Consider the following 26759-nt stretch of genomic DNA (forward strand, 5'->3'; position numbering starts at 1 on the left):
CATGTGATTTCATCACTCCTCTGGGTCATTTTATTGTCTGAAGAACCAAAATAAAAACTTAATCAGTGAAATTTTTTGAGCTCTTACTGTGTGTAGAGCACTGTACTAAATGCTTGGGATAGTACAATGCAACAGAGTTGGTAGTCATGCTCCCTGCCCACAAGCAGGTTATAGTCTAGAGGGGAAAACAGTCAGTAATATAAATAAAAAGCTATGGATATGTATGCAAGTGCTGGGGGCTGAGGGTAAAGGGAACAGATCTAACAGCAAGGATGATTTAGAAGGGGGAGGAAGTAGGGGAAATGAGGGCTTAGTTGGGGAAAGTCTTTTGTAATAGACTTGATTTTAATAAGGCTTTGAAGGTGGGGAGAGTAAAGCTTGTATTTTCTCCTGCCTTCACATTTCTCTTTGGATGTCCTCCTGTCATCTCAATCTTAACATGTCCCAAACAGAATTCCTCATATTCCTACCTAAACCTTGCCTCCCATCACTGTAGACAGTACCACCATCCTCCCTGTCTCACAAACCAGGAAGCTTGGCGTTATCCTCGACTCATCTCTTTCACTCAACTCGCATATTCAATCTGTCCTCAAATCCTGTTGGTTCAACCCTCACAACATCGTTAAAATCCATCCTTTCCTCTCCATCCAAACTGCTACCATGTTAATCTAAGCACTTATCTTAGCCTGTCTCTCCACTTCAGGCCATATTTCACTCTGCTGCCTGGATCATTTTTCTACAGAAACGTTCAGTCCATGTTTCCCCACTCCTCAAGAACCTTCAGTGGTTGCCCATCCATCTCTGCATCAAACAGAAACTCCTTACCATTGGTTTTAAAACACTCCATCATCTTGCCCCTTCCTACCTTACATGGAGATTTCCTACTGATACACTTTGCTCCTCTAATGCCAACCTACTCTCTGTACCTAAGTCTCGTCTCTCTAGCCCTCGACCCTTCACTCACGTCCCGCCTCTGGCCTAGAATTCCCTCCCTCTTCATATCTGACAGATGTTCAGTCTCTCCACCTTCAAAGCCTTCCCTGACTAAAAATTGTTTGAAAGCACATCTCCTCCAAGAGGTCTTCCCCTACTAAGTCCTCATTTCCCCTTCTCCCACTCCCTTCTACGTCACCTTTGCAATTGAATTTGTCCCATTATTCACCCCTCCCTTAGCCACCCAGTACATATATTCATGTCTGTAATTTGTTAATTTCTAGACTGTGAACTTGTTGTGGGCAGGGAATTTATCTACCAACTCTGCTATACTGTACTCTCCCAAGTTCTTAATACAATACTTTGCGCCCAGTCAGCGCTCAGTGAATATGATTGACTGATTTTACATCAACCCCACTGGGTAACATTGGCATCAGGAAAGAATTGTGGTTCCACAACCAAAATTCGATTAATTCCCTTATTTTCAATACATTTCACATTTACTAAGAACTTATGGATTGAGGTGCGCTTAAGTAGGCTCTGGGTAATTGCTATATTAATCCAGTAAATTAGTGGAACGAGAGCATCTTCACACTCATACATTTGCTGCTGCTGTCCTGTATTTTTCCATAGTCTCTTGCTTTTTTTGGTTCAGGTAACCTAGGTGCATGTATGAAAACAAACATGTCCCCTTTTGCTTCCATCACATACCTTGGCTTGAGAAATAATCACAAATTCATGATCTTCCAGTTGGAGGCTCGAAGAAAGGAGGTAGTGTTTTCTAACATTCGGGTTCAGCATATGTGCGAGATTAAGTCACAGGAAAAGCTGATCTATAAGGGAACATAAAATCAATCCAAGCAAAGTATTTCGGAATTTGGAAAAGCAGCCAAGGAAGCACAGACTCCTTAAGCTTTGGGTCTTCGGTTTGGAATACCTGGGCAAGGTGTGTTCCATAGAAAGCTCAACCTCTGGAATTTGCTTCTCCCTTTGGCTTCAAGAAGACCAGGTTTGCTGATCCTTAGGGTATGGAATGAATCCCATCTGTTTAGTCATGCATCTGCCTGGTGGTGTGGGAGGACAGATGAGTGTAAGATCTTAAGTTTGAATACCAGATAACAGATATTTAAATGTGAACTCTCTTGGCATAAACCTACTTAGAGAGGCTAGGTGGATCCAGATGGGCATATTAAAAAAGTCAGAAAACAAAGTAAATGATCTTTCCACAGTTAAGGCTTATTAATTTGGACCTCTCTAATTCTAATTTCATGATATTTCAGAGCAATATTTTCCCTGTGCTCCCTCCATTTGTCTTCTTATTGATACCAAAAGAAGGATGACTTTGATCCAAAGAAGGATATGTCTGCTTTGTGGTTAGTAAAGCCTGTGGTAAAATCTAAGTAGTAGGACTAGTAGAGACCCTTGGCTCTCTGCCTAGGGAAGGCATTTAAAGATTCAGTCAGGGAGAGATGGACTTGTATAGACACCACACACTTACACACCCGAAGTAAAACTGTATTTTAAAATATGTCTTTGTAATTCAGATTACTATCCTTGAGTCCAAACTAGCTAATTACCTGATTTGGGGACAACTTATATTGCTTTCTTTCCCATTCATTTTCCCCTTCCTCTCTTACTTCTCCTCCTCACTGTTCAGTTTCCCTCTTCCTAGAGCAGTTCACTCCCTTTCTGCTGCTGCCTGTCTTTTCCCTGTTCTCCTCATAGTTTTTCCCTGGCCTTTCTTCCTTATCATCCCCTCCTATGTGTCCCTGTGCCTCCCCCTTACTCTTGGGCCTCATCTTCTCTGTCCCAAGTTTGTCTTCTCTGCTCTCTCTCTCCCTCTCTCTCTATCAATCAGTCGTATTTATTGAGTGCTTATTGTGTGCAGAGCACTGTACTAAGTGCTTGGGAAGTACAAGTTGGCAACATATAGAGACAGTCCCTACCCAACAGTGGGCTCACAGTCTAAAAGTCTCTCTCTCTCTCTCTTTCCCTCTCTCTCCTTGCACTCTTCTTTCCTTCTTTTTCTATATTACCCCTAAACTTTGTCCACTGTTTCTATTTTATACCCCACTTTGCCTGTCCCGCTTGTCTCCTCACAGTAGTAATAGTTTTTATTAAGTAATTACTGTGTGCAGAAATCACTAAATGCTGGGAAAATGAGTCCTCTTCTTCCAAGCCCTGACAGTCCCATGCACCCACCTGCTTTCCAAGTATGTAGTGTTGCCCTTCTTCCCTACCCATCTTGCTCCCCTCCTTCTAATCATCACATTCTTCTAACCCACCCTAGGGTCTGCAATGGGACCTGGGCAACATCCCCTTCTCTGGAACCCCAATTTCTCAGTAAAGAGGGTTATTTTTAACCTTCCTCTTTCCCAAAACTGGAGCTGCAGGAAAGTGAGGGGTAGCTTAGATACTTTTTTTTTTCAGATTTGAAGAGGATTGAGAGAGAAAGTGATTCTTGTGCTGATCTATTTTTGCTGCTTTGGGGACGGAACTCCTTCCTCAAAATGAAAGTGCCTGATCTGCCTGCATTAGCTTAAGGGGTCAAGCCTTGCCTCTTCTTTCTCCTCCTTTCCACAGCATTGGGTTAGCATCATGCCCCGCTGCACCATGGCCAGGAAGACCTTGGCTACCACCTTCCCAACCTGCCCTGGGTAGGGTGCCCACTGCTACTGATGCTGGGAGTGGTGGGGAGTTGGCGATTTTTGCCCATACTGTCTGCTCTAGGATGCAAGAGCCAGCTATACTGGCCCATCTAATGATCATTGTAGTATTTATTAAGCTCTTACTATGTGCTTGGCGCTATACTAAGCACTGGGATTCAAGATAATCAGGTCAGACACAGTCCCTTTCCCACATGGAGCTCACAGTCTCAAGGGGAGAGAGAACAGGTATTTAATCCCCATTTTACAGAGGAGGAAACTAAGACACAGAGAAGTTAACTAACTCATCCAAGGTCACCCAGCAGTCAACTGGGAGAACTGGGATAAAATCCCAAGTCTTCTGACTCCTAGGTCAGTGCTCTTTCATTTAGGCCACACTATTTCCCTCTGAATTATGGATTCTCTATCTCTAGCCTGGTCCACTCCAAACCTTTTTCTGCTAAGGAATCATTCTGCTCATATCTCTCTCCTTCTCACAAACCTCCAATGGCTGCCCATCCTTCTCCCTGTCATAGAGTAACGTCTTACCATTGACTCTAAAGCACTCAATCAGCTCTCTCTTCTTCCTATTCTCACTCCTCTCCCACTGCACTTTGCTCTTCTACTTTCTGTGCCTCAATCTCATCTCTCTCACCGTTGGCCACTTGTTCCTGCATGGGACCCCTTCCCTTTTCATATCCTACAGACCACCACTCTCCCCATCTTCAAAGCTCTACTAAAATCATATCTTCTCCAGGAAGCCTTCCATGACTAACCTCTCTTTTCCCCCTCCCTACTACATCACTTATATACTTGAATCGGTATACCTGTAAGCACTTGATATTCACCCCCTCCTCAGCTCCACAGCATTTATGTACCTATCCATAATTTATTTATTTATTTTAATTTCAGTCTCCTCCTTTTAGGCTGTGAGCCCCTGTAGACAGGGAACAAAGCTATCAGCTCTTATATTAGTATAATGCTCTGCATGCAATAAGCACTCAATAAATTCCAATGATTGAATGATTATTGTTTCAATATTTTCTGTTCTCATTTGAATTCTGTAGGAAAGGTTTCATTGAGCTCATTATATTTGCTGCAACTGACTCCCTTGGCAATACCAATGATAACAGGGTTTCTATAATGTCCTCTCATTTGCTTAAAACAGCAGTCGTGACAGAGTTCTATTATGTTAAGCACTTAAGTCTGTAACAGGCACTGTTCTAAATGCTGGGATAGATACAAGTTGATCTAGTAGGACCCAGTCCCTGTCCCACATTGGGCTCACAGTCTAAGTAGAAGGGAGAACTGGGATTTATCCCCCATTTTACAAATGAGGAAATTGAGACCCAGATAAATTAAATGACTTGCCCAAGTCCACACAGCAGACGGCTGGCAGAGTCAGGATTAGATCTCAGGTCCTCTGATTCCTAGGTCCATGCTCTTTCCACTAGATCAGGCTGCTTCTCTGTTATAACAATTCAGCAAAAACAGTAGCAAGCACTGCAGATATCAAACATGGAATACATCAAGGGGCAACCTTTTTCTGTGCACAGTGTGGCTAGTTCTGTGGGTCCACAATGGCCATTTCAGTCACACTTGCACTCATAGGTGAATTTCATCATTAGTGGTATCTTCTTTGAATATAAAGGAAGCATATAACCAATTCACCACCAATCTACAGTCTTATAATGCTATGTTCACCTACTTCTCTATCACATTCTAAAAGAACTGTGTAATGGAAACTCGCATTATTGCAGAAATAACTGCGTTGGTACAAATTATTGTCCTGATTGGAAAGTCCGCAGTGTGTTTATATATCTGTTCCAACTTGAGGTCTACTTTCAGGATGAATTTTTTTTATGGTATTTGTTAAAGCACTTACTATATGGCAGGCCCTGTTCTAACCGCTGGGGTATGTACAAATTGTTGAATGTCAGCCTTTGCTTGTTGTGATGGAGTATTCATTCATTCATTCATTCAATCGTGTTTATTGAGCACTTACTGTGTGCAGAGCACTGTACTAAGCGCTTGGGAAGTACAAATCGGCAACAGATAGAGTTGGTCCTACCCAACAATGGGTTTTACACCCACCTTGTCACCTATGTGTGTACGTTTGCTTAGTTTGCTTATTTTGATTACTCTAGTTGCAAATATTTTAACATTTGTCTCCCCCATTAGAGTGCAAGTTTTTTGTGGTATTTGTGGTATTCCTTGTGGGCAGAAATCATGTCTTTCATTATCCTATCTCTCCCAAGCACCTGATATAGTGCACCACACCACATGGTTGCTCCATAAGCAGCGTGGCTCAGTGGATACAGCATGAGCCTGGGACTCAGAAGGTGATGGGTTCTAATCCCAAATCTGCCACATGTCTGCTGTGTGATCTTGGGCAAGTCACTTATCTTCTCTGGGCCTCAGTTCCCTCATCTGTAAAATAGGAAATAAGAGTGTGAGCCGCCATGTGGGACAGGGACTATGTTCAACCTGACTAACTTATACCTACCCCAGTGCTTAGAACAGTGCTTAGCACATAGTAAGAGCTTAACAAGTACCATTATTATTATTATGACTACTAATTAGTAGTACTGTGTTGGAATTTGATCATACATCCTGGGCTCTTAGGTTTAGAGAATGAGTTACATGGGAAGCAGAAGCTGAAATGGATAAGCAGCATGGCTCAGTGGAAAGAGCCTGGGCTTTGGAGTCAGAGGTCATGGGTTCAAATCCTGGCTCCGCCAATTGTCAGCTGTGTGACTTTGGGCAAGTCACTTAACTTCTCTGAGCCCCAGTTACCTCATCTGTAAAATGAGGATTAAGACTGTGAGCCCCACGTGGGACAACTTGATCCCATTGTATCCCCCCAGCACTTAAAACAGTGCTTTGCACATAGTAAGCGCTTAACAAATGCCATCATTATTATTATTATTATTTTATAAGACTGGTGAATATCCCTTTTCTTTTTCAGATGTGGATGAGTGTCTGCTTAACAATGGTGGCTGTCAGCACACATGTGTCAATGCCATGGGCAGTTACGAGTGCCAGTGCCAAGTGGGGTTCTTCCTGAGTGACAACCAGCATACTTGCATTCATCGTTCAGAAGGTACCCCTTTTTGTGGTATTTATTAAGCGCTTACTATGTGCCAGGCACTGTACTTAAGCGCTGGGGTAGATGTGAGCTAATCAGGTTGGACACAGTCCATGTCCCACATGGGGCTCCCAGTCTTCATCCCCGTTTTACAGATGAAGCAACTGAGGTCCAGAGAAGTGAAAGGACTTGCCCAAGGTCACCCACCCTTTCCCTTTGTATGCTGGGGGCCAGGGTCACAGCTTGAAACTGCCCTGAGCCATTTATATCTAGGGTGCCTGACAAAATATAAATGATTACGATGGAAACGCCAAGTGATGGTTTTGAACTGTCATCTCTTCATGCTACAGAGCAATGCTGTCCTGGACACATCAAACCTGTCATACTGATTGTGTGCAAAATAATAATAATAATAATTGTGGCATTTGTTAAGCACTTGCAATGTCCCAGGCACTATACTAAGCACTGGGGTAGATACAATGTAGAAAAAGTGTATTCCTCCAGGTCAGGCTGCACCTAAAGCAAAACTCTGAAATTGAAAGTTTGCGATGGAGTTGGAAAACTTCAATCAGCTTTGGTCTGTCTATGTGCTCAGAATGGAGGTGGTCCTCTCAGGGAACGAAGTATGATTAAGATCTGAGGTAATCACGACTTGTATTGAAGATCAGAGGATCCTTTTCAGACCATCAGGTTGCTGGAAGGGGAATCTTGTCCTAAGACTTAACATTTTTCCAGTTGGAATGAGTGTTCATTTCCTCCGTTTGCCTCTTTTCTCTCAGGTTGAAAGACTTAAATCCTTGCTCTGTAAATAAAATCCTAGAATTAAAAATCAAAAGATTATTTGATTTTTAATAACCTTTCCATGTGCCAGGACGGTAGCCAGGAAATGCAGGGTGTGGTGCGTGAGTTGAAGGATGGAAGGGTGGGTTTTATATGCCGTAGGTGTAAGTAAGATTAAATATCCAGAGAGGCTTGGAGCATCTGAATAGTGAGGCCCTACACCTTCACACCAGTGTTTTGAGTTTTTCTGTCACCACGGAGAGCCTCTAAGAAGCTCAGGGTCTGGTTCAGCTGTGTCCATTCTTTTGCCCTAGTGATGGCCCTGCCTTTGCATTGTCACTCTCTAAAATATCTATTTTAAGTGCATATCTAAGGGGGCTAAGGAAATAATTTAAATCTGGGCAAAGTCATAGCTTTTCTTTTTGAAAATATGACATGAAAATATCGTACACCTCCACTTGTAAAATTGTGGAAAATAGGTGTTAATTTACAAAGCCTTAAGAAGTTATTTCTTTCTCCACGAGGATTTTTTTAGCTTTTCTGTCAATTATATAAAGGATATTCTTGGATTTTGAAAGAGGCCCTATTGGAAGGCATATTTTTACCTCTTCATAGCAAAATGAAACAATTATGGAAGGAGCAATTTGCTACCATTTGAAAGAACTTATTAAAATACTGCTTGAACAGTTTCTTCTTCAATAGTTACTTCAGATTAATTGTGTAAACAGAAGCTAGGAAGATTGATTCTTTTATTGCTTTTTAACACTTCTTTGTTAATGATCATATTGCTCTGTTAAAGTCAAGAGATGTCACAAAACATTGGAGTTAATCGGGCTAATTTTTGATCTACATGCTGCTTTGGTTCTTGACTGACAGTGAATTAGTAGATTTTAGGGTTATTTGGACTCTTTTGTATGTCAGCAAGACTCTAGGCATCATTGTCTTGGTAGACTTTCCAGAGTTTTCACTGTGGGAAAGGAATCAAGAAGCCAGTAGAGCAGAATAACCTCGGAAGTATAGCATCCATTCTTTTGTTGGTTAAAGCCCATTGATAGAAGGGATGATACTGTAGTCTAAAACATGGATTTTAGGGTGAAATATATAAGATAATTGCTTAATTAAAAATTGATTTAATATTCTCAGCATTGATCCTGACTCCCAAAAAGAGAAATGTCTTTTACCTCACTTGTAAAGTACTATGGATACATTATTTAATCTTCCTTTTTACTTGGAGACAAGTCTATAATTTTTCCATTGTTATCAAATCCTTAAATTATCCACCAGAGTGCTCCCAGTTCGATTTTACTTTGTTCTCCTCTCCATTTCTGGTAAATCTTTCTGAACTAATGATAACAAATTCCACATAGTAAGAGTGCGTGTTTAAAGAGATTATTTTATAAAAGCTTCAGTTCTTAAACATTTCTATAAATTAGATGTTTAAAGCGTCTGAAAAGTAATTTTTCAGGAACTGAAGTACAAATCCAAGAATTAGGTTTTTGATGTAGAAATTCTAGTCGGTATTTGCTATAATTGTGTGTGGCAAATTCACATCAAACATCAGCCAACAAATTATAGCAGTTTGCAACCCTTTTTATTTTCTCTAAAATGGACAAACAGGTTAGCAATGTTACCTATATGATTATTTTTCTGGTCTTCATGTTAAACCCTTCAGAGATCACAAATAAAAGATGTTAGAGACTGGAAAAATGATGTGAGCTTTCCTCCATGCTTTCCTTCAATTTGCCTTGTAAATATTTTAAAAATAGAATCATAGTAGCATTAACATTTTTTTCCCCTTTAAATATCAGTTTTAGGGAATTTTTGTTGCTTCTCCTGGAAATAGTTGAATGAAAGAAACAAAAGAATTTCCATCACTAAACATCAGGGGTGCAGCCAAAATGCTTTTTCCCCCCACCTCTAGATTGGTTCCTGAAAGCTCCATAAAAAATAAACTCACAAACCCCCTCATATGCACACATACATTCTCATGCACCAAGACCTTTAGATTATGAGTCCTACAAGGGGCAGGGAACTTGTCCAATTCCTACACGTATATCCTTTCCCAGGGTTTAGTATTGGGCTCTGCACACGGTATGTGCTTAATAAATAGTATTCTTACTTATGGTCAGGGAATGTGTCAATTAATTCTGTTCTGTTGTTCTCTCCCAAGGGCTTAGTACAGTGCTTTGCCCATAGTAGGTGCTCAATAGAAACCGCTGATTGATCCTTATATTACGCCATCAAGGAACTATGTTGTCTACAGCTTCGGTCAGCACCTGGAGGGAAGCTTCCAGAAGAAGTGCTCTGCCCAGGGGAAGGGTTGGAAAGGGCTTTAGAAAGTTTGGAAAAAAAAACCCTCAGAAGGCAGTGCATTGGGCGGGAAAGAAATTGAGAAAAAATCCCTGGAGAAAGTTCTTTGAGCTGGAGAGAGAGCAGGCAGGAAAGTTCTTCGAAGAGACGTCTTGGAAGAGTAGTAGAACAAATTTCAGGAAGTGGTAGGGGTGCAGTAAAGCCTCCACAAATATAAGCATGTCCTTATTGGATTTTAATCCATTGAACAGATTGTAGGGCACAAGATAGATAAGCACTAGTAATTTTCAGAAGTCCACAGACTTCTAAAACCACGTTGAAATAATCTTTGGGCCTCTAAAATGCATTAGAGTAGATGAAATCTCCAAAACAGAGGTTATGGCCTAATTATTCTTGAGATTGTTGAAGCTGTTTTCCAGAGTATCGATAGTTAATTTTGGGGATGGCATCCCAAAATTCTGTTTTGTGTTTGTATGTTTTAGAGGCTAAGGAATTAGTGATAACCTTCAGTGATATAGGTTTAAAGAGGACCACATAGGAAGGAGGAAGTCATTTTACATGTTGTTGGTAGTATATTGTTGCAGAAACATTACTTGTCAAGATACATTAACCTCTGTTTTGTCTTGACTTCTGTCTCACTGGGTAGTTAGATTATTTTTCAGGCCTGAGGATGCCTCTCCGCTTCACAGTTTTCGTTAGTCCTAATCGTTCCCCAAGTAACTACAACAAATTCCCTAAGCAACTACAACAAACAGGCTTTTCTGCACTGGGTAATAACCTGAAGGATTGCCAGTGATTGAAGTACTGCTCCAGAAAATACATTAGCCGGAGCAAAAAGAGCTTTCCACTAATCCAGGGCAAATGTCTTTCTTTGCTTAATTGACTGCAGCCATGGGAGAGGCGACTTTCAACAACCAGCAGATCAAGTGCTGGAGTGTGAGCAGCTGTCAGTGTAACTGTCAGAGATAAATAAGATGGTTTTATGAGATGCCTAAAAACTATGGAGAGGCATATAACTGTTGGGCATGCTTGTGAATAAAAGATGTTTGCATTAAGCCCTTGTCATTCACTTAGGCCCAGAGCTAGGTGCGAGAGCTAGGTAATTGAAAACTCTTTCATCGAAACATGATGGGAGTGGATAGAAAGGCACCGTACACAGTCATACTGTTCTGGATTCTCTCAGAATGCAAATTTTCAGTTCCTCCAAGGATGGTGAACTGCGTTTACTCAGGTATATAAACAACTTACTTTCCAATACTCTGAAGCTAAAAGTTAAATTTTGTAGAAATTAGAATATTTTTTAAAAGCACAGTTTATTTTGCAGCTATGAACATGGAGTTAATTTCTTATCCGAAAGGTCTCCTTCAAGACATACTTATGACAATTAAGGCTGGAAAGCTCTGATGAGGGAAGAGGTAGTGAGGCATTTGTCCCTTTGTTGCCTCCAAGGAGGTAGGATGCTGGAGAGGTGCTGTGATGGTTTGCTCTGCCTTCCTCCTTTTCTACTGATATTAACGAAACTATGATCAAGTCTTCCCATCCAAAGGTTCAAAAGAAATCAAGTTGAACCTAATGGAAATCAGCTGTAGGGCCAAATTAGAATCAGACAGCGGTTCTGATGAGAATCTGACTATAAGATCAAAATAAATTTAATATGTCTTTCCTTTCACTTCCCTTTCTGTTTGTCAAGGGGGTCCATGGCAGCGGGAGACTCTGGGTTTTGAGATTGTACTTGTTTAGTCTAGTTGCTATGAGGACCAGCACTTTGAGCCGTGCTTGGAACATAGTAAGTGCTTAACAAATATCAATATTATTATTAGTAAGCATAAGGAGAAGAGGATGGCTAAGGATATGGGTGTATATAGAGGGTCAAATACATTTTTGTGAGCCTAATCATTTTTGAAAATCATTTGTTAGGGTAGTTCAAGCAGTTGGAATCTGAACATTCTACCACAGAGGCTTAAATATTGTCCAGTCAAGGCGACCAAGTGCCCACCTTAGGCTCCTTGGTACGTGTTCTGAAAAATCAAAACTTTTCAAAACAATGAATCTTTAAAAATGAAAAACTGATTGAATCTGGTTGAGGGAGGAAGATGGGAGGCTCCATTGGTGAGAAAGGGTAATGTGGCCACTTGTCCAATTTCTGTTGCAGCGTGGCTCAATGGAAAGAGCACGGGCATGGGAGTCAGAGGTTATGGGTTCTAATCCTGGCTCCACCACTTGTCAGCTGTGTGACTTTGGGCAAATAGCCTAACTTCTCTGTGCCTTAGTTCCCTCATCTATAAAATGGGGATTAAGACTTTGAGCCCCACGTGGGACAACCTGGTTAACCTGTATCCCCCTCAGTGCTTAGAACAGTGCTTGGCACATAGCAAGTGCTCAGCAAATGCCATAACTATTATTATCCCCCTTGTAGGTGAGAAACAGCATGGCTCAGTGGAAAGAGCACGGGCTTTGAAGTCAGAGGTCATGGGTTCAAATCCCGGTTCTGCCAATTGTCAGCTGTGTAACTTTGGGCAAGTCATTTAACTTCTCTGTGCCTCAGTTCCCTCATCTGTAAAATGGGGATTAAGACTGTGAGCCCCACGTGGGACAACCTGATCACCCTGTATCCCCCCAGCGCGTAGAACAGTGCTTAACAAATACTATTATTATTATTATTACATCACAAGACATCTTTATATTTGGGCATTTAAAAACAAAAATACCAATCTCCCTCTGTCATGGTTCTTGTCGAAAAAGTGCCGTGGCTCAGAATTGGGACCAAGTTTTTAAGGGGACCAAGGAGGGAAACACAATGGACCTGGAGCAATTGGCGATGGGATTTGGGGGACGGGAGGCAGGGGACCTCCTGCTGACACCTACAGCAAATATATAGGTTTTGGCAAACTTATGCCAAGATCTTTTAATATGTGCCCTTATGATACCCTTAGGTTACATAATTTGCTTGTGCTGTGATGAACTACGTGGCAGATGTCTTAGTTTCCAAACTGAAATGTACGAATGCTACTGGGAAGAGACAGAAGTACAAAAACTTTCCTTTTTCACACTGGATTTTCTTATTTGTTTAAATCAAAGTGGTTGGGGAAAATCAGAAAAAGTCTAGCCCAAATTCTGCGGTGTCATCAGGGACTTCCCCTTAAGGGGTTGAAGGGTGATTTGCAGGCTGGAGCCTTCGGAGTGTGGGCTCAGGCCCTATCTCTCGTCCTTTGCTCTTTCCACTCACCTCTTTTCCTTTCTTTTGCCCTTCTCATCTGACCTCACCTATGTTTAGGCCTCTCCCCACAATCATCCAATCAAAGATGACCAGATTTCTGTTCACTTCATCCCAGAGATTCCCACAGTGTAGGGGAATCGGTAAGAGGAAGGGCCCAAAGGTGAGAGCAGGGAGGTAATGATGATGATGATAATAATAATTGTAGTATTTGTTAATGGCTTAGTATGAGCTAAGCACTGTACTAAGAACTGGGGTAAATACAAGATAATCAGATAGGACACAATCCCTTGTCCCATATGAGTCTCACAGTCCAAGAAACAGAGAAAACTGGTATTTCATCCCCATTTTATGGATAAAAAAACTGAGAAACAGAGAAGTCAAGTGATTTGCCCAAGGTCACACAGCAATCAAGTGGTGGATCCGGGAATAAAACCCAGATCCTCCAACTCCCAGGTCCCAGCATTTTCCTCTAAGCCATGCTGCTTCTTGTGCTTATGTGCATTTCTACCTCTAGTATGATATTTATCAAGTTTCTGCCTGTGATGACAGTAAACATTTTTTTTTCTGCTCTGGCCTGCAGTTATTACTTAGAGAAATTCTCTTTGGCTAATGACTCATTGAATGCCAGTCAACTTCACTGTCAATAGCATGGCAGGGAAAAGGAATTGAAAAGTAGAATTAACATTATTGTAAAGGAGGTAAAGTCATTTAAAGAGTTTTGGACCAAATTGGACCAGAAAGAAAAGCAGAATGACCTATTGTATAGTGCACTGGCCCGGGAGTCAACAGGACCTCGGTTTTAATCCCAGCTCAGCCACTTGTCTGTGTGACCTTGGGACTTCTCTGTCCCCCAGTTACCTCACTTGTAAAATGGTGATTAAGACTGTGAGCCCCATGTGGGACATGGACTGTGTCTAGTACGTTTATCTTGTGCTACCCCAGAGCTTAGTACAGTGCCTGGTACTTTAAATCAGTTAGTAAATTTGGTTTTGATTTAGGGGATGCCCAAAAGTAGTTCAGTTAGCATCTTAAATTATGCAGTTTAGTGTACCTGTGCGGTGGAGCGGTTTAGCTCAAGAAAAGTAGATATATTTGAGATGTCAATATTCAGGCAGTTCCTAACCAGCAGGCTGGTTGTCTGCTAGCTCACAGTGGGCAGAGATGTGCCTATTTATTGTTGTATTGTATTCTCCCCAGTGCTTAGTACAGTGCGCCTCCTCCTTCCCTCACCCCCAATGATCTGGCCTCCTACTTCATTAATAAAATTAAATCCATCAGGTCTGAGCTCCCCGAAGTCACACCCCCCCCACCTTCTCCAACCCTCCGGCTCTCAACCTTCTCCACTACTCTCCCATCCTTCCCAGCAGTATCCTTAGATGAGATCTCCTCCCTCCTCTCAAGTGCTACTCTGGCCACCTGTGCTTCTGACCCCATTCCCTCTCATCTTATGAAATCTCTCGCTCCGTCCGTCCTACCCTCCTTAACTTCCATCTTCAACCACTCACTTTCCACTGGTTCCTTCCCCTCTGCCTTCAAACATGTCCTTGTCTCTCCCATCCTAAAAAAAACCCTCTCTTGACCCCACCTCACCTTCTAGTTATCGCCCTATCTCCCTCCTATCATTCCTTTCCGTACTCCTTGAACGAGTCGTCTACACCCGCTGCCTCAAATTCCTCAACGCCAACTCTCTCCTCGACCCCCTCCAATCTGGCTTCCGTCCCCTACATTCCACAGAAACTGCCCTCTCAAAGGTCACCAATGACCTCTTGCTTGCCAAATCCAACGGCTTCTACTCTATCCTAATCCTCCTCGACCTCTCAGCTGCCTTTGACACTGTGGACCACCCCCTTCTCCTCAACATGCTACCCAACCTTGGCTTCACAGACTCTGTCCTCTCCTGGTTCTCCTCTTATCTCTCCGGCCATTCATTCTCAGTCTCTTTTGCGAGCTCCTCCTCCCCCTCCCATCCCCTTACTGTAGGGGTTCCTCAAGGGTGAGTTCTGGTCCCTTCTGTTTTCTATCTACACTCACTCCCTTGGTAAACTCATTGGCTCCCAGGGCTTCAACTGTCATCTCTATGCTGATGATACCCAAATCTACATCTCTGCCCCTGCTCTCTCTCCTTCCCTCCAGGCTTGTATCTCCACCTGCCTTCAGGACATCTCCATCTGGATGTCTGCCCGCCACCTAAAACTCAATATGTCCAAGACCGAACTCCTTATCTTCCCTCCCAAACCCTGCCCTCTCCCTGACTTTCCCATCACTGTTGATGGCCCTACCATCCTTCCCATCTCACAAGCCTGCAACCTTGGTGTCATTCTCGACTCCGCTCTCTCGTTCACCCCTCACATCCAATCCGTCACCAAAACCTGCCGGTCTCACCTCCGCAACATCACCAAGAACTGCCCTTTTCTCCACCCAAACCGCTACCCTGCTCATTCAATCTCTCATCCTATCCCGACTGGATTACTGTATCAGCCTCCTCTCTGATCTCCCATCCTCCTGTCTCTCCCCACTTCAATCTATACTTCACACTGCTGCCTGGATCATCTTTGTGCAGAAACGCTCTGGGCATGTTACGCCCCTCCTCAGAAATCTCCAGTGGCTACCAATCAACCTATACATCAGGCAAAAAGTCCTCACTCTGGTCTTCAAGGCTCTCCATCACCTCGTCCCGTCCTACCTCACCTCTCTTCTTTCCTTCTACAGCCCAGCCTGCACTCTCTGCTCCTTTGCCACTACCCTCCTCACTGTGCCTCGTTCTTGCCTGCCCACCATCAACCCCAAGCCCATGTCCTCCCCATGGCCTGGAATGCCCTCCTTCCGCCCATCCGCCAAGCTCGCTCTTTTCCTCCCTTCAAAGCCCTACTGAGAGCTCACCTCCTCCAGGAGGCCTTACCAGACTGAGCCCCCTCTTTCCTGTCCGCCTTCTCCCCCTCCCCATCCCCCCGCCGTACCTCCTTCCCCTTCCCACAGCACTTGTATATATGTATATGTATGTATATATGTATATGTTTGTACATATTTATTACTCTATTTTACTTGTACATATTTATTCTATTTATTTTATTTTGTTAATATGTTTTGTTTTGTTGTCTGTCTCCCCCTTCTAGACTATGAGCACGCTGTTGGGTAGGGACCGTCTCTATATGTTGCCAACTTGTACTGCCCAAGCGCTTAGTACAGTGCTCTGCACACAGTAAGCACTCAATAAATATGATTGAATGAATGAATTGAATGAATGCTCTGCTCTGCACACAGTAAGCGCTCAATAAATATGATTGAATGAATGATTTCTCTGCACACGGTAAGCTCTCAATAAGTTTAATTGACTGACTAAAACCTTGCTTAGGCCAGAGATCCCAGACATGGTTGGACTCATCCCATCCTAATTCCTGCCTGGGCATGGTCCGGCCCAGTTTTAATCCCTTCCATTGCTGATGAAAGGGTTTAACCTGACATCCTTGGGATTGAACTGAAAGTGGCTCCTCACAAGTGAGTTTCTGGCCATTTTTGGTTTGGCACCAAAGATTTATATGTTGCCACCTTGTCTTTCCCAAGAGCTTAGTACAGTGCTCTGCACCCAGTAAGCACTCAATAAATACGATTGAATGAATGAATGGAAACCGAGTTTTAATTCTGTTTGTTCTGACAACTTTGACACCTGTCTACGTGTTTTGTTTTGTTGTCTGTCTCTCCCTTCTAGACTGTGAGCCCATTGTTGGGTAGGGACCGTCTCTTTATGTTGCCGACTTGTCCTTCCCAAGCGCTTAGTACAGTGCTCTGCACATAGTAAGCGCTCAATAAATATGTTTGAATGAATGAATGGAAACCGAGTTTTAATTCTATTTGTTCTGATGACTCTGACACCTGTCTACAAGTTTTGTTTTTGTTGTCTGTCTCCCCCTCCTAGACTGTGAGCCCGTTGTTGGGTAGGGACTGTCTCTATATGTTGCTGACTTGTCCTTCCCAAGCGCTTAGTACAGTGCTCTGCACACAGTAAGCACTCAATAAATACGATTGAATGAATGAATGAATGAATTTATGGTTCAGCATCCTGTATCCACATTTTGGCTGAAATTGGGAAATAGTAATAATAATTATTATTATGGTACTTTTTAAGTGCTTACTATGTGCCAGCACTGTTCTAAGCACTGGAGCAGATACAAGTTAATCAGGTTGGACACAATCCTTATTCATTCATTCACTCATTCAATCCAATTTATTGAGCGCTTACTGTGTGCAGAGCACTGTACTAAAGAGCTTGGAAAAGCACAATACAATAATAAACAGTGACATTCCCTGCCCACAATGAGCTTACAATCTACAGAGAGGGAGACAGGCATCAATACAAATAAATAAAATGATATATATTTACTTAAGTGCTGTATGTAAGTGCTGTGGGGCTGGGATGAGGGAAGAGCAAAGAGGGCAAGTCAGGGTGATGCGGAAGGGAGTGGGAGATGAGGAAATGTTGGGCTTAGCTTGGGAAGGCCTCTTGGAAGAGATGTGCCTTCAATAAGGCTTTGTTGGGGGGGGGGGGGAGAGTAATTGTCTGTTGGATTTGAGGAGGGAGGGAGCTCCAGGCCAGAGGCAGGACATGGGCTGGGGTTGATGATGAGACGGGAGAGATTGAGGCACAATGAGAAGGTTAGCACTAGAGGAGTGAAGTGTGTGGGCTAGGTGGTAGAAGGAGAGAAGCGAGGTGAGGTTGGAAGGGGCAAGGTGACGGAGTGCTTTAAAGCCAATGGTGAGGAGTTTTTGTTTGATACGGAGGTGGATAGGCAACCACTGGAGTTTTTTGAGGTGGGGGCAGTGACATGTCATGAACGTTTTTGTAGAAAATTGATCTTGGCAGCAGGCTAGAGTGGGGAGGGATAGGAGGCTGGGAGGTCAGCAAGGAGGCTGATGCAGTAATCCAGGTGGGATAAGATAAGTGATGGCATTAATGTGGTAACAGTTTGAATGGAGAGGAAAGGGTGGATTTTAGGGATGTCTTGAAGGTAGGGCCGACAGGATTTGAAGACAGATTGAATAGGTTTGTAGAATGACAGAGAGAAGTCAAGGATAACACCAAGTTTATGGGTGTGTGAGACAGGAAGAATGGTGGTGCTGTCTACAGTGATGGGAAAGTCACGGGGAGGACAGGGTTTGCGTGGGAAGATAAGGAATTCTGTTTTGAACATCTTAAGTTTGAGGTCCCACATGGCGCTCACACTCTCAATCCCCACCTTATAGATGAGGTAACTGAGGCCCAGAGAAGTTAAGTGACTTGCCCAAGGTCCCACAGCAGACCTGTGGCAGAGCCTGGATTAGAAAACAGGGAATTGGGGAGGCCATCTGAACCCAAGCAGGATCAACTTCAAGTCTCTCTGGCTTTCCCGAACCTGCCCATGCCTCAGTCAATCAATCAATCAAGTATTTGTTGAATGTTTACTGAGTGCAGAGCACTGTACTAAGTGCTTGGGAGAGTAGAATACAACAGAGTTGGTAGACATGTTTCCTGCCCACAAGAAGTTTATAATCTAGAGGGGGAGACAGGCATTAAAATGAAAAAAAAAAAAAAAGAAAAAAGATATGGCTATGTACTTAAGTGCCTCCAATCCCAAATAGGGTTGTTGCTATTTCTGAACCTCAAGGCAAAGATTTACTGTATCAATTTGTTCCTGGTTTTTGCAGAGGGTTTGAGCTGCATGAATAGAGATCACGGTTGTAGCCACATCTGCAGGGAAACTCCAAAGGGAGAAGCAGCCTGTGATTGTAGACCTGGCTTCCAACTGGCAAAGAACCAGAGGGACTGCATCTGTAAGTACTGGGCTCCGCACATTCCCATTTCCTGAACACTGAACAAGTGCTCGGTTTCTTCCAGGTGATCATTTGCTCGAGATGATCATTTCCCTCCTTTTGTTTTCTTTCCCAAACCTGCCAGAGCATTCGGTTTTATTTCAGCTGAGCTCTGCACTTTATCTTTACTCTAGTTGTTTGGTAGTATATGGAATAGGAGCACCAAGTTGCTCAGATGTGTCATAAATATCAATGTGAAAGGCCTCAAGGATCAACTTAGAAGTCAACAGTTTGGAAGCAAAATTTAAGGTAAGGAAACTCAAACTGTTGCTTGATTACTCTGCCCTCCCAACAGGGATGTATGAAATGGGGTTTAATAGCAACAGGGTGTGCACTGCATGAATGAGAGGGAGAAAAATAGAAAATAAAAGCGCATAAAGGAGAGAATAGAAGCAAGAAATGATAATGTTGAAGAGAGTGAAATTGTTTGGTCTAAACACATAAGAATGTAGAGTGATTTGTAACTCACATTTATTGATCCAAATGATTATGCCAGTGGTTTTCAGAGGTGGAGGGGAAGAATATTTGAAATTGATACTGCTCCCGTGCTATCATTTATGTCACTCTAATTCTGTCTACAAATCTGAGAATCTTTGGCTCAGATCAGGGGACAGTAAGCAAACTACAGCTTTCTGGGATTTAGAATGAAGTTAAGGAGGTAAAGGAATGAAAAGAAGATCAAGTCAGCTTTTTTTAATGGTATTTACTATGTGTTGGCACTTACTATGTGTTGAACGGTGCTCTAAGCACTGGGGTAGGTACAAGTTAATTAGTCCTGTACCATATGGGGCTCCCAGTCCAAGTAGGAGGGAGAACAGGGGAACTGAGGCACAGAGAAGTTAAGTGACTTGCCCAAGGTCACCCAGCAAGCAATTGACAGAGGCAGGACTAGAACCCAGGTCCTCTGACTCCTAGACCTGTGCTCTTTCCTCTAGGCCACACTGCTTCTCAGCTCTTTGACATTAAAGAGCCAAATGATTTTCCTTACAAGGGCTAATTGGACATTTCCTAATCATACTTATCAAACATACTGATTGCCTGCTTATTCTGCTCTTAATTAGTTCTAAGCATCAAGCAAATATAATAATAATAACTGTCATATTTCTTAAGCACTTGTTATGTACCAAGTCCTGGGGTAGATACAATGTAATCAGGTCATACACAGACCCTGTCCCACATGAGGCTTGTAGTCTAAAGGGAAAGAACAGGTATTTGATCCCAATTTGCAGATGAAGAAATTGAGGCACTGAGAGGTTAGGTGACTTGCCTAAAGTTACACAGCAAGCAAGTGGTGGAACCAGGATTAGAATCCATTTCCCCTGACTCTGAGCCCATTGTTGGGTAGGGGCCGTCTCTATATGTTGCCAACTTGTGCTTCCCAAGCGCTTAGTACAGTGCTCTGCACACAGTAAGCGCTCAATAAATACGATTGAATGAATAAATGACTCCTAGGCTTATGCTTTTTCCACTAGGCACATTGCTTCTCTATAAATTAAAGTGCTAGTGCCTACCCTTAAGGAGCTTGCACTCAAATGGAAGTGAAACTGAGTCTGAGAGGAGCAATTGTGATTAAAACCTTTTCATCTGCATGAGCCACAGGTTTATGTTAATACAATAATAACATTAATAACATTTTATTAAGGATTCGATCTAATCAGAGCAAGATTATTTATGCTTCAATATGCTTAAATGAAACCTACCTGAAGTTTGCAAAATCTGCCACCCCTTTAACCAAATATAGCATCTGAGTGAGGAGGGGTATGAACGTTGTGCCTCTTCTTAGTTTTGAATGAGATTTGGGTGTGAGGTAGCATAGCCTACTGGAAAGAGCATGGGCCTGGGTGTTAGGGGACCTGAGTTCTAGCCCCAGCTCCACCACTTACCAGCTGTGTGACCTTGGGCAAGACACCCTCTCTGGGTTTCAGTTTTCTCATCTGTTAAATGGAGATTAGATACTTGTTCTCTCTTCTACTTAGACCTCTAGAGTGCTCACTGTGGACAGAAAATATGTCTTTTTATTGTTATATTGTACTCTCCCAAGTGCTTAGTATAGTATTCAGTACACAGTAAGCGCTCAATAAAGATGGCTGACTGGACAGAGTTCCTGTCCTACACAGGGTTTGGGAACATGAAAAGTTGACTGGCAAAGTGGTGTTAAATTCTAGTTTCAGTAACATGTGGAAAGGAGAGAACTGATCAACAATTCCTAATGCATAGCCAGACAGATCCTTAAATGATAAGCCGATTGAACGTAGTTTTTCTTTTCTTTCCTTCCAATTTGAGAGTACCTCACTCATTCATTCAATCATATTTATTAAGCACTTACTGTGTGCAGAGCACTGTACTTAGCTCTTTGGAGAGTTCAATAGAACAATAAACAGACACATTCCCTGCTCACAAAGAGCTTACAGTCTAGGGGGTGAGTAGCTAAAATAATATCTTGCTCTAGTAGGAGAAATAATTAAACTTTGTGCCTTGAAGATTTTTTTAGAGCTGCAGCGCTTGCTGGGCTCCATGGGCATAGGAATATGGAGCATTTTAGACATCTGGTTGGTGCTACAGACTTATTGAATTTTAAATAATAATAATAATAATGATGGTATTTGCTAAGTGCTTACTATGTGCCAGGCACTGTACTAAGTGCTGGGGTGGATACAAGCAAATCGGGTTGGGCACAGTCCCTATCCCACATGGGGCTCACAGCCTCAATCTCCATTTTACAGATGAGGGAACTGAGGCCCTGAGAAGTGAAGTGACTTACCCAAGGTCACATAGTAGACAAATGGTGGAGCTAGGATTAGAACCTTCTGACTCCCGACCCATGCTCTATCTACTACATCATGTAACCTTTCATGCATTATGGTGTTAGTTTAGTAGGAAACAATAATAATAATATTAATTATCATATTAATTTATTTATACTATTTATTACTCTATTTATTTATTTATTTATTTATTTATTTATTTTGCTTGTACATATCTATTCTATTTATTTTATTTTGTTAGTATGTTTGGTTTTGTTCTCTGTCTTCCCCTTTTAGACTGTGAGCCCACTGTTGGGTAGGGACTGTCTCTATATGTTGCCAATTTGTACTTCCCAAGTGCTTAGTACAGTGCTGTGCACATAGTAAGTGCTTAATAAATACGACTGATTGATTGATTGATATTTGTCAAACACTTATTAGGAGTGGAGCACTGTATTAGATGCTGGAGCAGATATAAGATAATCAGGTCAGGCATGAGCCCTTAATTTTGGGAGGTGTGTGCAGTGTGGCTCAGTGGAAAGAGCATGGGTTTGGGAGCCAGAGGACATGGGTTCTAATCCCACCTCCACCACTTATCACTGTGTGACCTTGGGCAAGCCGCTTAACTTCTCTGTGCCTCAGTTACCTCTTCTGTAAAATGGGGATTAAGACTGTGAGCCCCACATGGGACAACCTAATTACCTCGTATCTACCCCAGGGCTTAGAAGAGTGCTTGGCACATAATAAGCACTTAACAAATACCGTTATTATTATTATTATTATTATGCACAGAGGATGGTATGTATTAAGCACTTATTACGTATCAAGACACTAATGCTAGCAAAAGTCCAGGGAAAGGGAGGAAGAGGCAGACCAGCAGCTAGGTGGATAGAGACCATAAAAAGTTTAATGGAAGAACCATTAGAAGGGTTATGGATAATGTCAAGGGACAGGACGTTCTAGAGAGAGTATATCCGTGGAGTCACTATGAATCGGAAATGACTTGACAGCACTTAATAATATTATGTTCCATGTACTGTTCTAAGCACTGGAGTAGATTCAGGATAATCAGGTTGGACATATACCTTGTCCCACATAGGACTCATAGTCTCAGTTGGAAGGAGGAGGATTTAATCCCCATTTTACAGATGAGGAAACGGAGGCACAGAGAAGTAAAGTGACTTGCCCAAAGTCATGCAGCAAACAAGTGGTGGAGCCAGGATTGAAACTCAGGTCCTCTGATTCTCAGCCCTGTACTCTTTCCCTGAGGCCATGTTGCATCTCAGGAATACGATTGAATTCACAGTGTTTCATAGTCCCTCTCTGTCACTCTATCTTTAAAATAAAACCTGTTGGGTTGTAGTACCTTAAATTATTTAGAAGAAAAGATTACAATTTAAGTGACTTTATTATGTGATGGGAGAAACCACTTAGCTTAAAAAAGTGAAAAAGGATCATTCTCCCTGAAGCTGCTTAATACATCAATCAATCAATCAATCAATAGTATTTATTGAGCGCTTACTGTGTGCAGAGCACTGTACTAAGCACTTGGGAAGTACAAGTTGGCAACATATAGAGACAGTCCCTACCCAACAGTGGGCTCACAGTCTAAAAGGGGGAGACAGAGAACAAAACCAAGCATACTAAGATATGTACAAGATACATAAATAAATAAATAGAGTAATAAATATGTACAGACATAAATACATATATACAGGTGCTGTGGGGAAGGAGGAAGGTAGGATGGGGGGATGGGAAGGGGGGCAAGGAGGAGAGGAATGGAGGGGCTCAGTCTGGGAAGGCCTCCTGGAGGAGGTGAGCTCTCAGTAGGGCCTTTGATTTATTACAAATTGATTACATTTGATGATAATGCAAAGGATCCTGGGCACATAGAAGTAGTTGTGGCTTTCAGGGAGGAAAGTCCCATTAAATGTAGAGAAAGACCTATTCGTTAAGTTTTTGGGTATACAGAACAGGACTGCCCATTGACTTTGGGTCCAGGTCACTATTGCAGCTGGGCGTAAGTGCCCTTGTTTTACATTCCCTACTGTGGTTCATTCTATCTGTCACCACAGTTCCCCCCTGGCAAAGGAGAAAAAAAAGTAGGAGTTGACCATGTGAACCTTAGGTACTGGTAGAATGGATGGAGAAGCCTCTCAGCCATAGGCTGAGAAAATCCTTATGACTCACTCATCCATGTTTGTTTGTTTTTCTTCCAGTGACATGCAACCATGGAAATGGCAGGTGCCAGCACATATGTGATGATACGGCTAATGGGCCTGAGTGTGGTTGTCACCCAAAGTACAAGGTGCACCCGGATGGGAAAGCCTGCTTGGGTCAGTAGAAATTTGGTGACCTTTGTTACAGGAGAGAAAGAACCAGAAGAGAGAGGAGAACTGCAAAAGCTTTAAACCTTTCTCTTAGCAACACACAATCAATTTTATCATCTAGAAGTGTGCAGAAAAGCTTTAAACCTTTCTCTTTGAGACACATGATCAATTGTATAGGCTAGAAATGTGCAGAAAAGCCAGATATTTTGTGTTTTACTCGGAAGGAAAAGGGAAGACAGGTGCCCAGGTTACTTTTTGGTATTTGTTAAGTGCTTACTATGTGTCAAACACTTCTAAGCGCTGGGGTAGGTGCAAATTAATTAGGTCAAACAGTCCCTGTCCCACATGGAGCTTACAGTCTAAGTCGGAAGGAAAACAGGTATCCCCATTTTACAGTTGAGGAAGCAGAGGCACTCAGAAATTAGGTGACTTGCCCAGTGCCACATAGCAAACAATTGGCAGAGCCAGGATTAGAACTCAGGTCCTTCTGATTCCCAGGCCCGTGCTGTATCCATTAGGTCACACTGCTTCTCAAGCTGCTTGGTGCCACTACCCATTAATCAATCAATCAATCAGTTGTATTTATTGAGTGCTTACTATGTGCAGAGCACTGTACTAAGCACCTGGGAGAGCATAATATAACAGAGTCAATCGACACGTTCCCCCGTGTTTAGAGACTTATGGCCCTTTTGTCCTGGAATGTAGAATATATATCTGGCCCATGCATTCTCTAGCATTTCTGGAGTTGGTATATTGCATCTTCAATATCACTGAAAGTTATCTTATCAAGGCTACAGGAGAAACCTTTGGGTTAGATTGCAGAGGAGACAAACAACCTTCAAAGCCAGTTAAAGGTGTAAATGGACTTTCACAAGGCTATTCTTAGGCTGGAGCAGTGTCAAAATGCAGGTAGGAACAAGAGGGCTACTGTTTATTCGCCCAGGGTGGACACTGGGCAAATGGCCAAATTGCCCGATGCTTAAAGCAGCTCAGACAAATCCTTTCATTCAGTCTGAGAGATGGCCTCTTGTTCTGTTTCTTTTGTAGAGAGAGAGGAGGCTGTGCTGGAGTTCCCGGAGAACAACGCGACAGTAATAATTGACGTTGACAAACGAGTGAAACGGCGATTGCTCATGGGTGAGAGAGGCAACCTCCTACATGGCTCAAGTTCTTTTTGGCCTGACCTGATAATGAAAACCCTGCCTCTTGGCTCTTTTGTCTCTAAATCATCAGGATTGGTCCAGGATCCCACAGCGTTTATGTTCTGGGCATCTCCAATTATATCCTTGGAGTTCAGTGAGCATTAATTGTCATTTTAACAAACAATAATAATAGGGATGCCACCAGTAAGAGTGGTATAAAAATACAATTGATATCTGCCTCCCCTTTGGCTGCAATGATTCACAAAGAAATGGAAGTTAGAACATGGATATTTACTCTTCATCAGCTGTGCTTCAGCAGTTGTTTATTATATTCAATGCATTCAGGATGGATCCATGGCATCTTTTTTGGTTGCCTTTGTGGGGACTCAGACTGTGATTTGCCTAAAAAGTACAGGATTTTAATTGTTCTTACATTTATCTCCTTTAAAGCCATTGACTTTAAATCGTAAATAAATACGATTGATGATGACTGCTATTTTCAACTAATCTTTCCAAGTTGGTAAATAGAAGGAGGATAGAAAAGCAGTTATCTCTACTCCTTTCCTTTCTTCTAATCCATGATTTCCCTCTTTCAGTGATCATTAAGTATTATATAAAGATAGACATATGATTTTATTTTAGGGTATTATTACTCTTGAACATTCATGGAGCACCTTTCAGGCATGAAGTCCTCTAAAAGAGTATAAAAATTGTGTAAAAAACTAGTGACCAATTTTTTACGGGCTAGTTACACAAAATGTATTATGTTTTGTTGTGTATCAGCGGAGGAGAACTCGCTTTCATACCTCATCATTTTGCATTGAATGTAAGGAGTTGGTAATACTGGTAGCTGTTTTATTCTGATGGTTTTGACACCTATCTACATGTTTTGTTTTGTCATCTGTCTCCCCCTTCTAGACTGTGAGCCCGTTGTTGGGTAGGGACCGTCTCTATATGTTGCCGACTTGCACTTCCCAAGCACTTATACAGTGCTCTGCACACAGTAAGTGCTCAATACATACAATTGAATGAATGAATGAATTGGGGTTTGAGAGGGGAGGCCAATTTCCTAGCCAATTCTGGGTTGACGATACAGAAGCACAGAGCAGAAATGGGTAAGAAGATGAGAAATAATAGATCCTGGTAATTCCCCAGTTAAGGTATTTTGAGTTAAGATGAACAACACAAGATTTTGAAATTCATGCACCAGCCTGCTTTAAAGCACCATTCTGGGCATGGAAGGTAATGTACACACAGAAGCTGTGGAGAAATGGGGAATTAATTTTAAAAGCCCTGAATTTGGGGAGGAGGAAGGAGGAGAAAATTTGAAAGAGGGTGGGGAACTGAGCAGGGACTGTGTTGTTCTATTCTAAGCACTTAGTACCTGCTCAGCTCACAGTAAGTGCTCAGTAACTACTACTGATTGGTTGAGTGAGAGGTTGAGGGTGTGAAGAAGGGTATAGGGAAAGGTTCTTGATAGCCAGATGGAGTCACCAGGAAGAGTCAATAAATCCCTTTTGCTTCTAATGAAATAAAAATCAGTTAACATTGAGGAACATAGGCATATTACTCATTTATAAATGAATGCACAATCTGGGTTAACTTTAGTACAAATAGGTTATTCTGTCTTGGTACAAGAACAGTCTCCCATTTGTAACCATGTTCCTCTGTTAAGCGCTTACTATGTGCCTAGCACTGTTCTAAGCACTGGGATAGATAAAAGGTT

At 42.3% G+C, this 26759-nt stretch overlaps 1 protein-coding gene across 3 annotated transcripts in view; it reads left to right on the forward strand.

Moving 5' to 3' along the window:
- Positions 1-26759, forward strand: part of SCUBE2 (signal peptide, CUB domain and EGF like domain containing 2) — an 80936-nt gene that overhangs the window by 16347 nt on the left and 37830 nt on the right. For 2 of the 3 annotated variants that reach the window (XM_038765160.1, XM_038765162.1), the window contains exons 4-7: positions 6547-6681; positions 18653-18778; positions 23781-23897; positions 24939-25028. In XM_038765160.1, coding sequence (XP_038621088.1) covers positions 6547-6681; positions 18653-18778; positions 23781-23897; positions 24939-25028 — 468 coding nt within the window. The remainder of the gene's footprint in view (positions 1-6546; positions 6682-18652; positions 18779-23780; positions 23898-24938; positions 25029-26759) is intronic. The other variant, XM_038765161.1, reaches the window with a different exon arrangement.

Source organism: Tachyglossus aculeatus, chromosome 22 (assembly GCF_015852505.1).
Source record: "Tachyglossus aculeatus isolate mTacAcu1 chromosome 22, mTacAcu1.pri, whole genome shotgun sequence".
NCBI classification, from domain to species: Eukaryota; Metazoa; Chordata; class Mammalia; order Monotremata; family Tachyglossidae; genus Tachyglossus; species Tachyglossus aculeatus.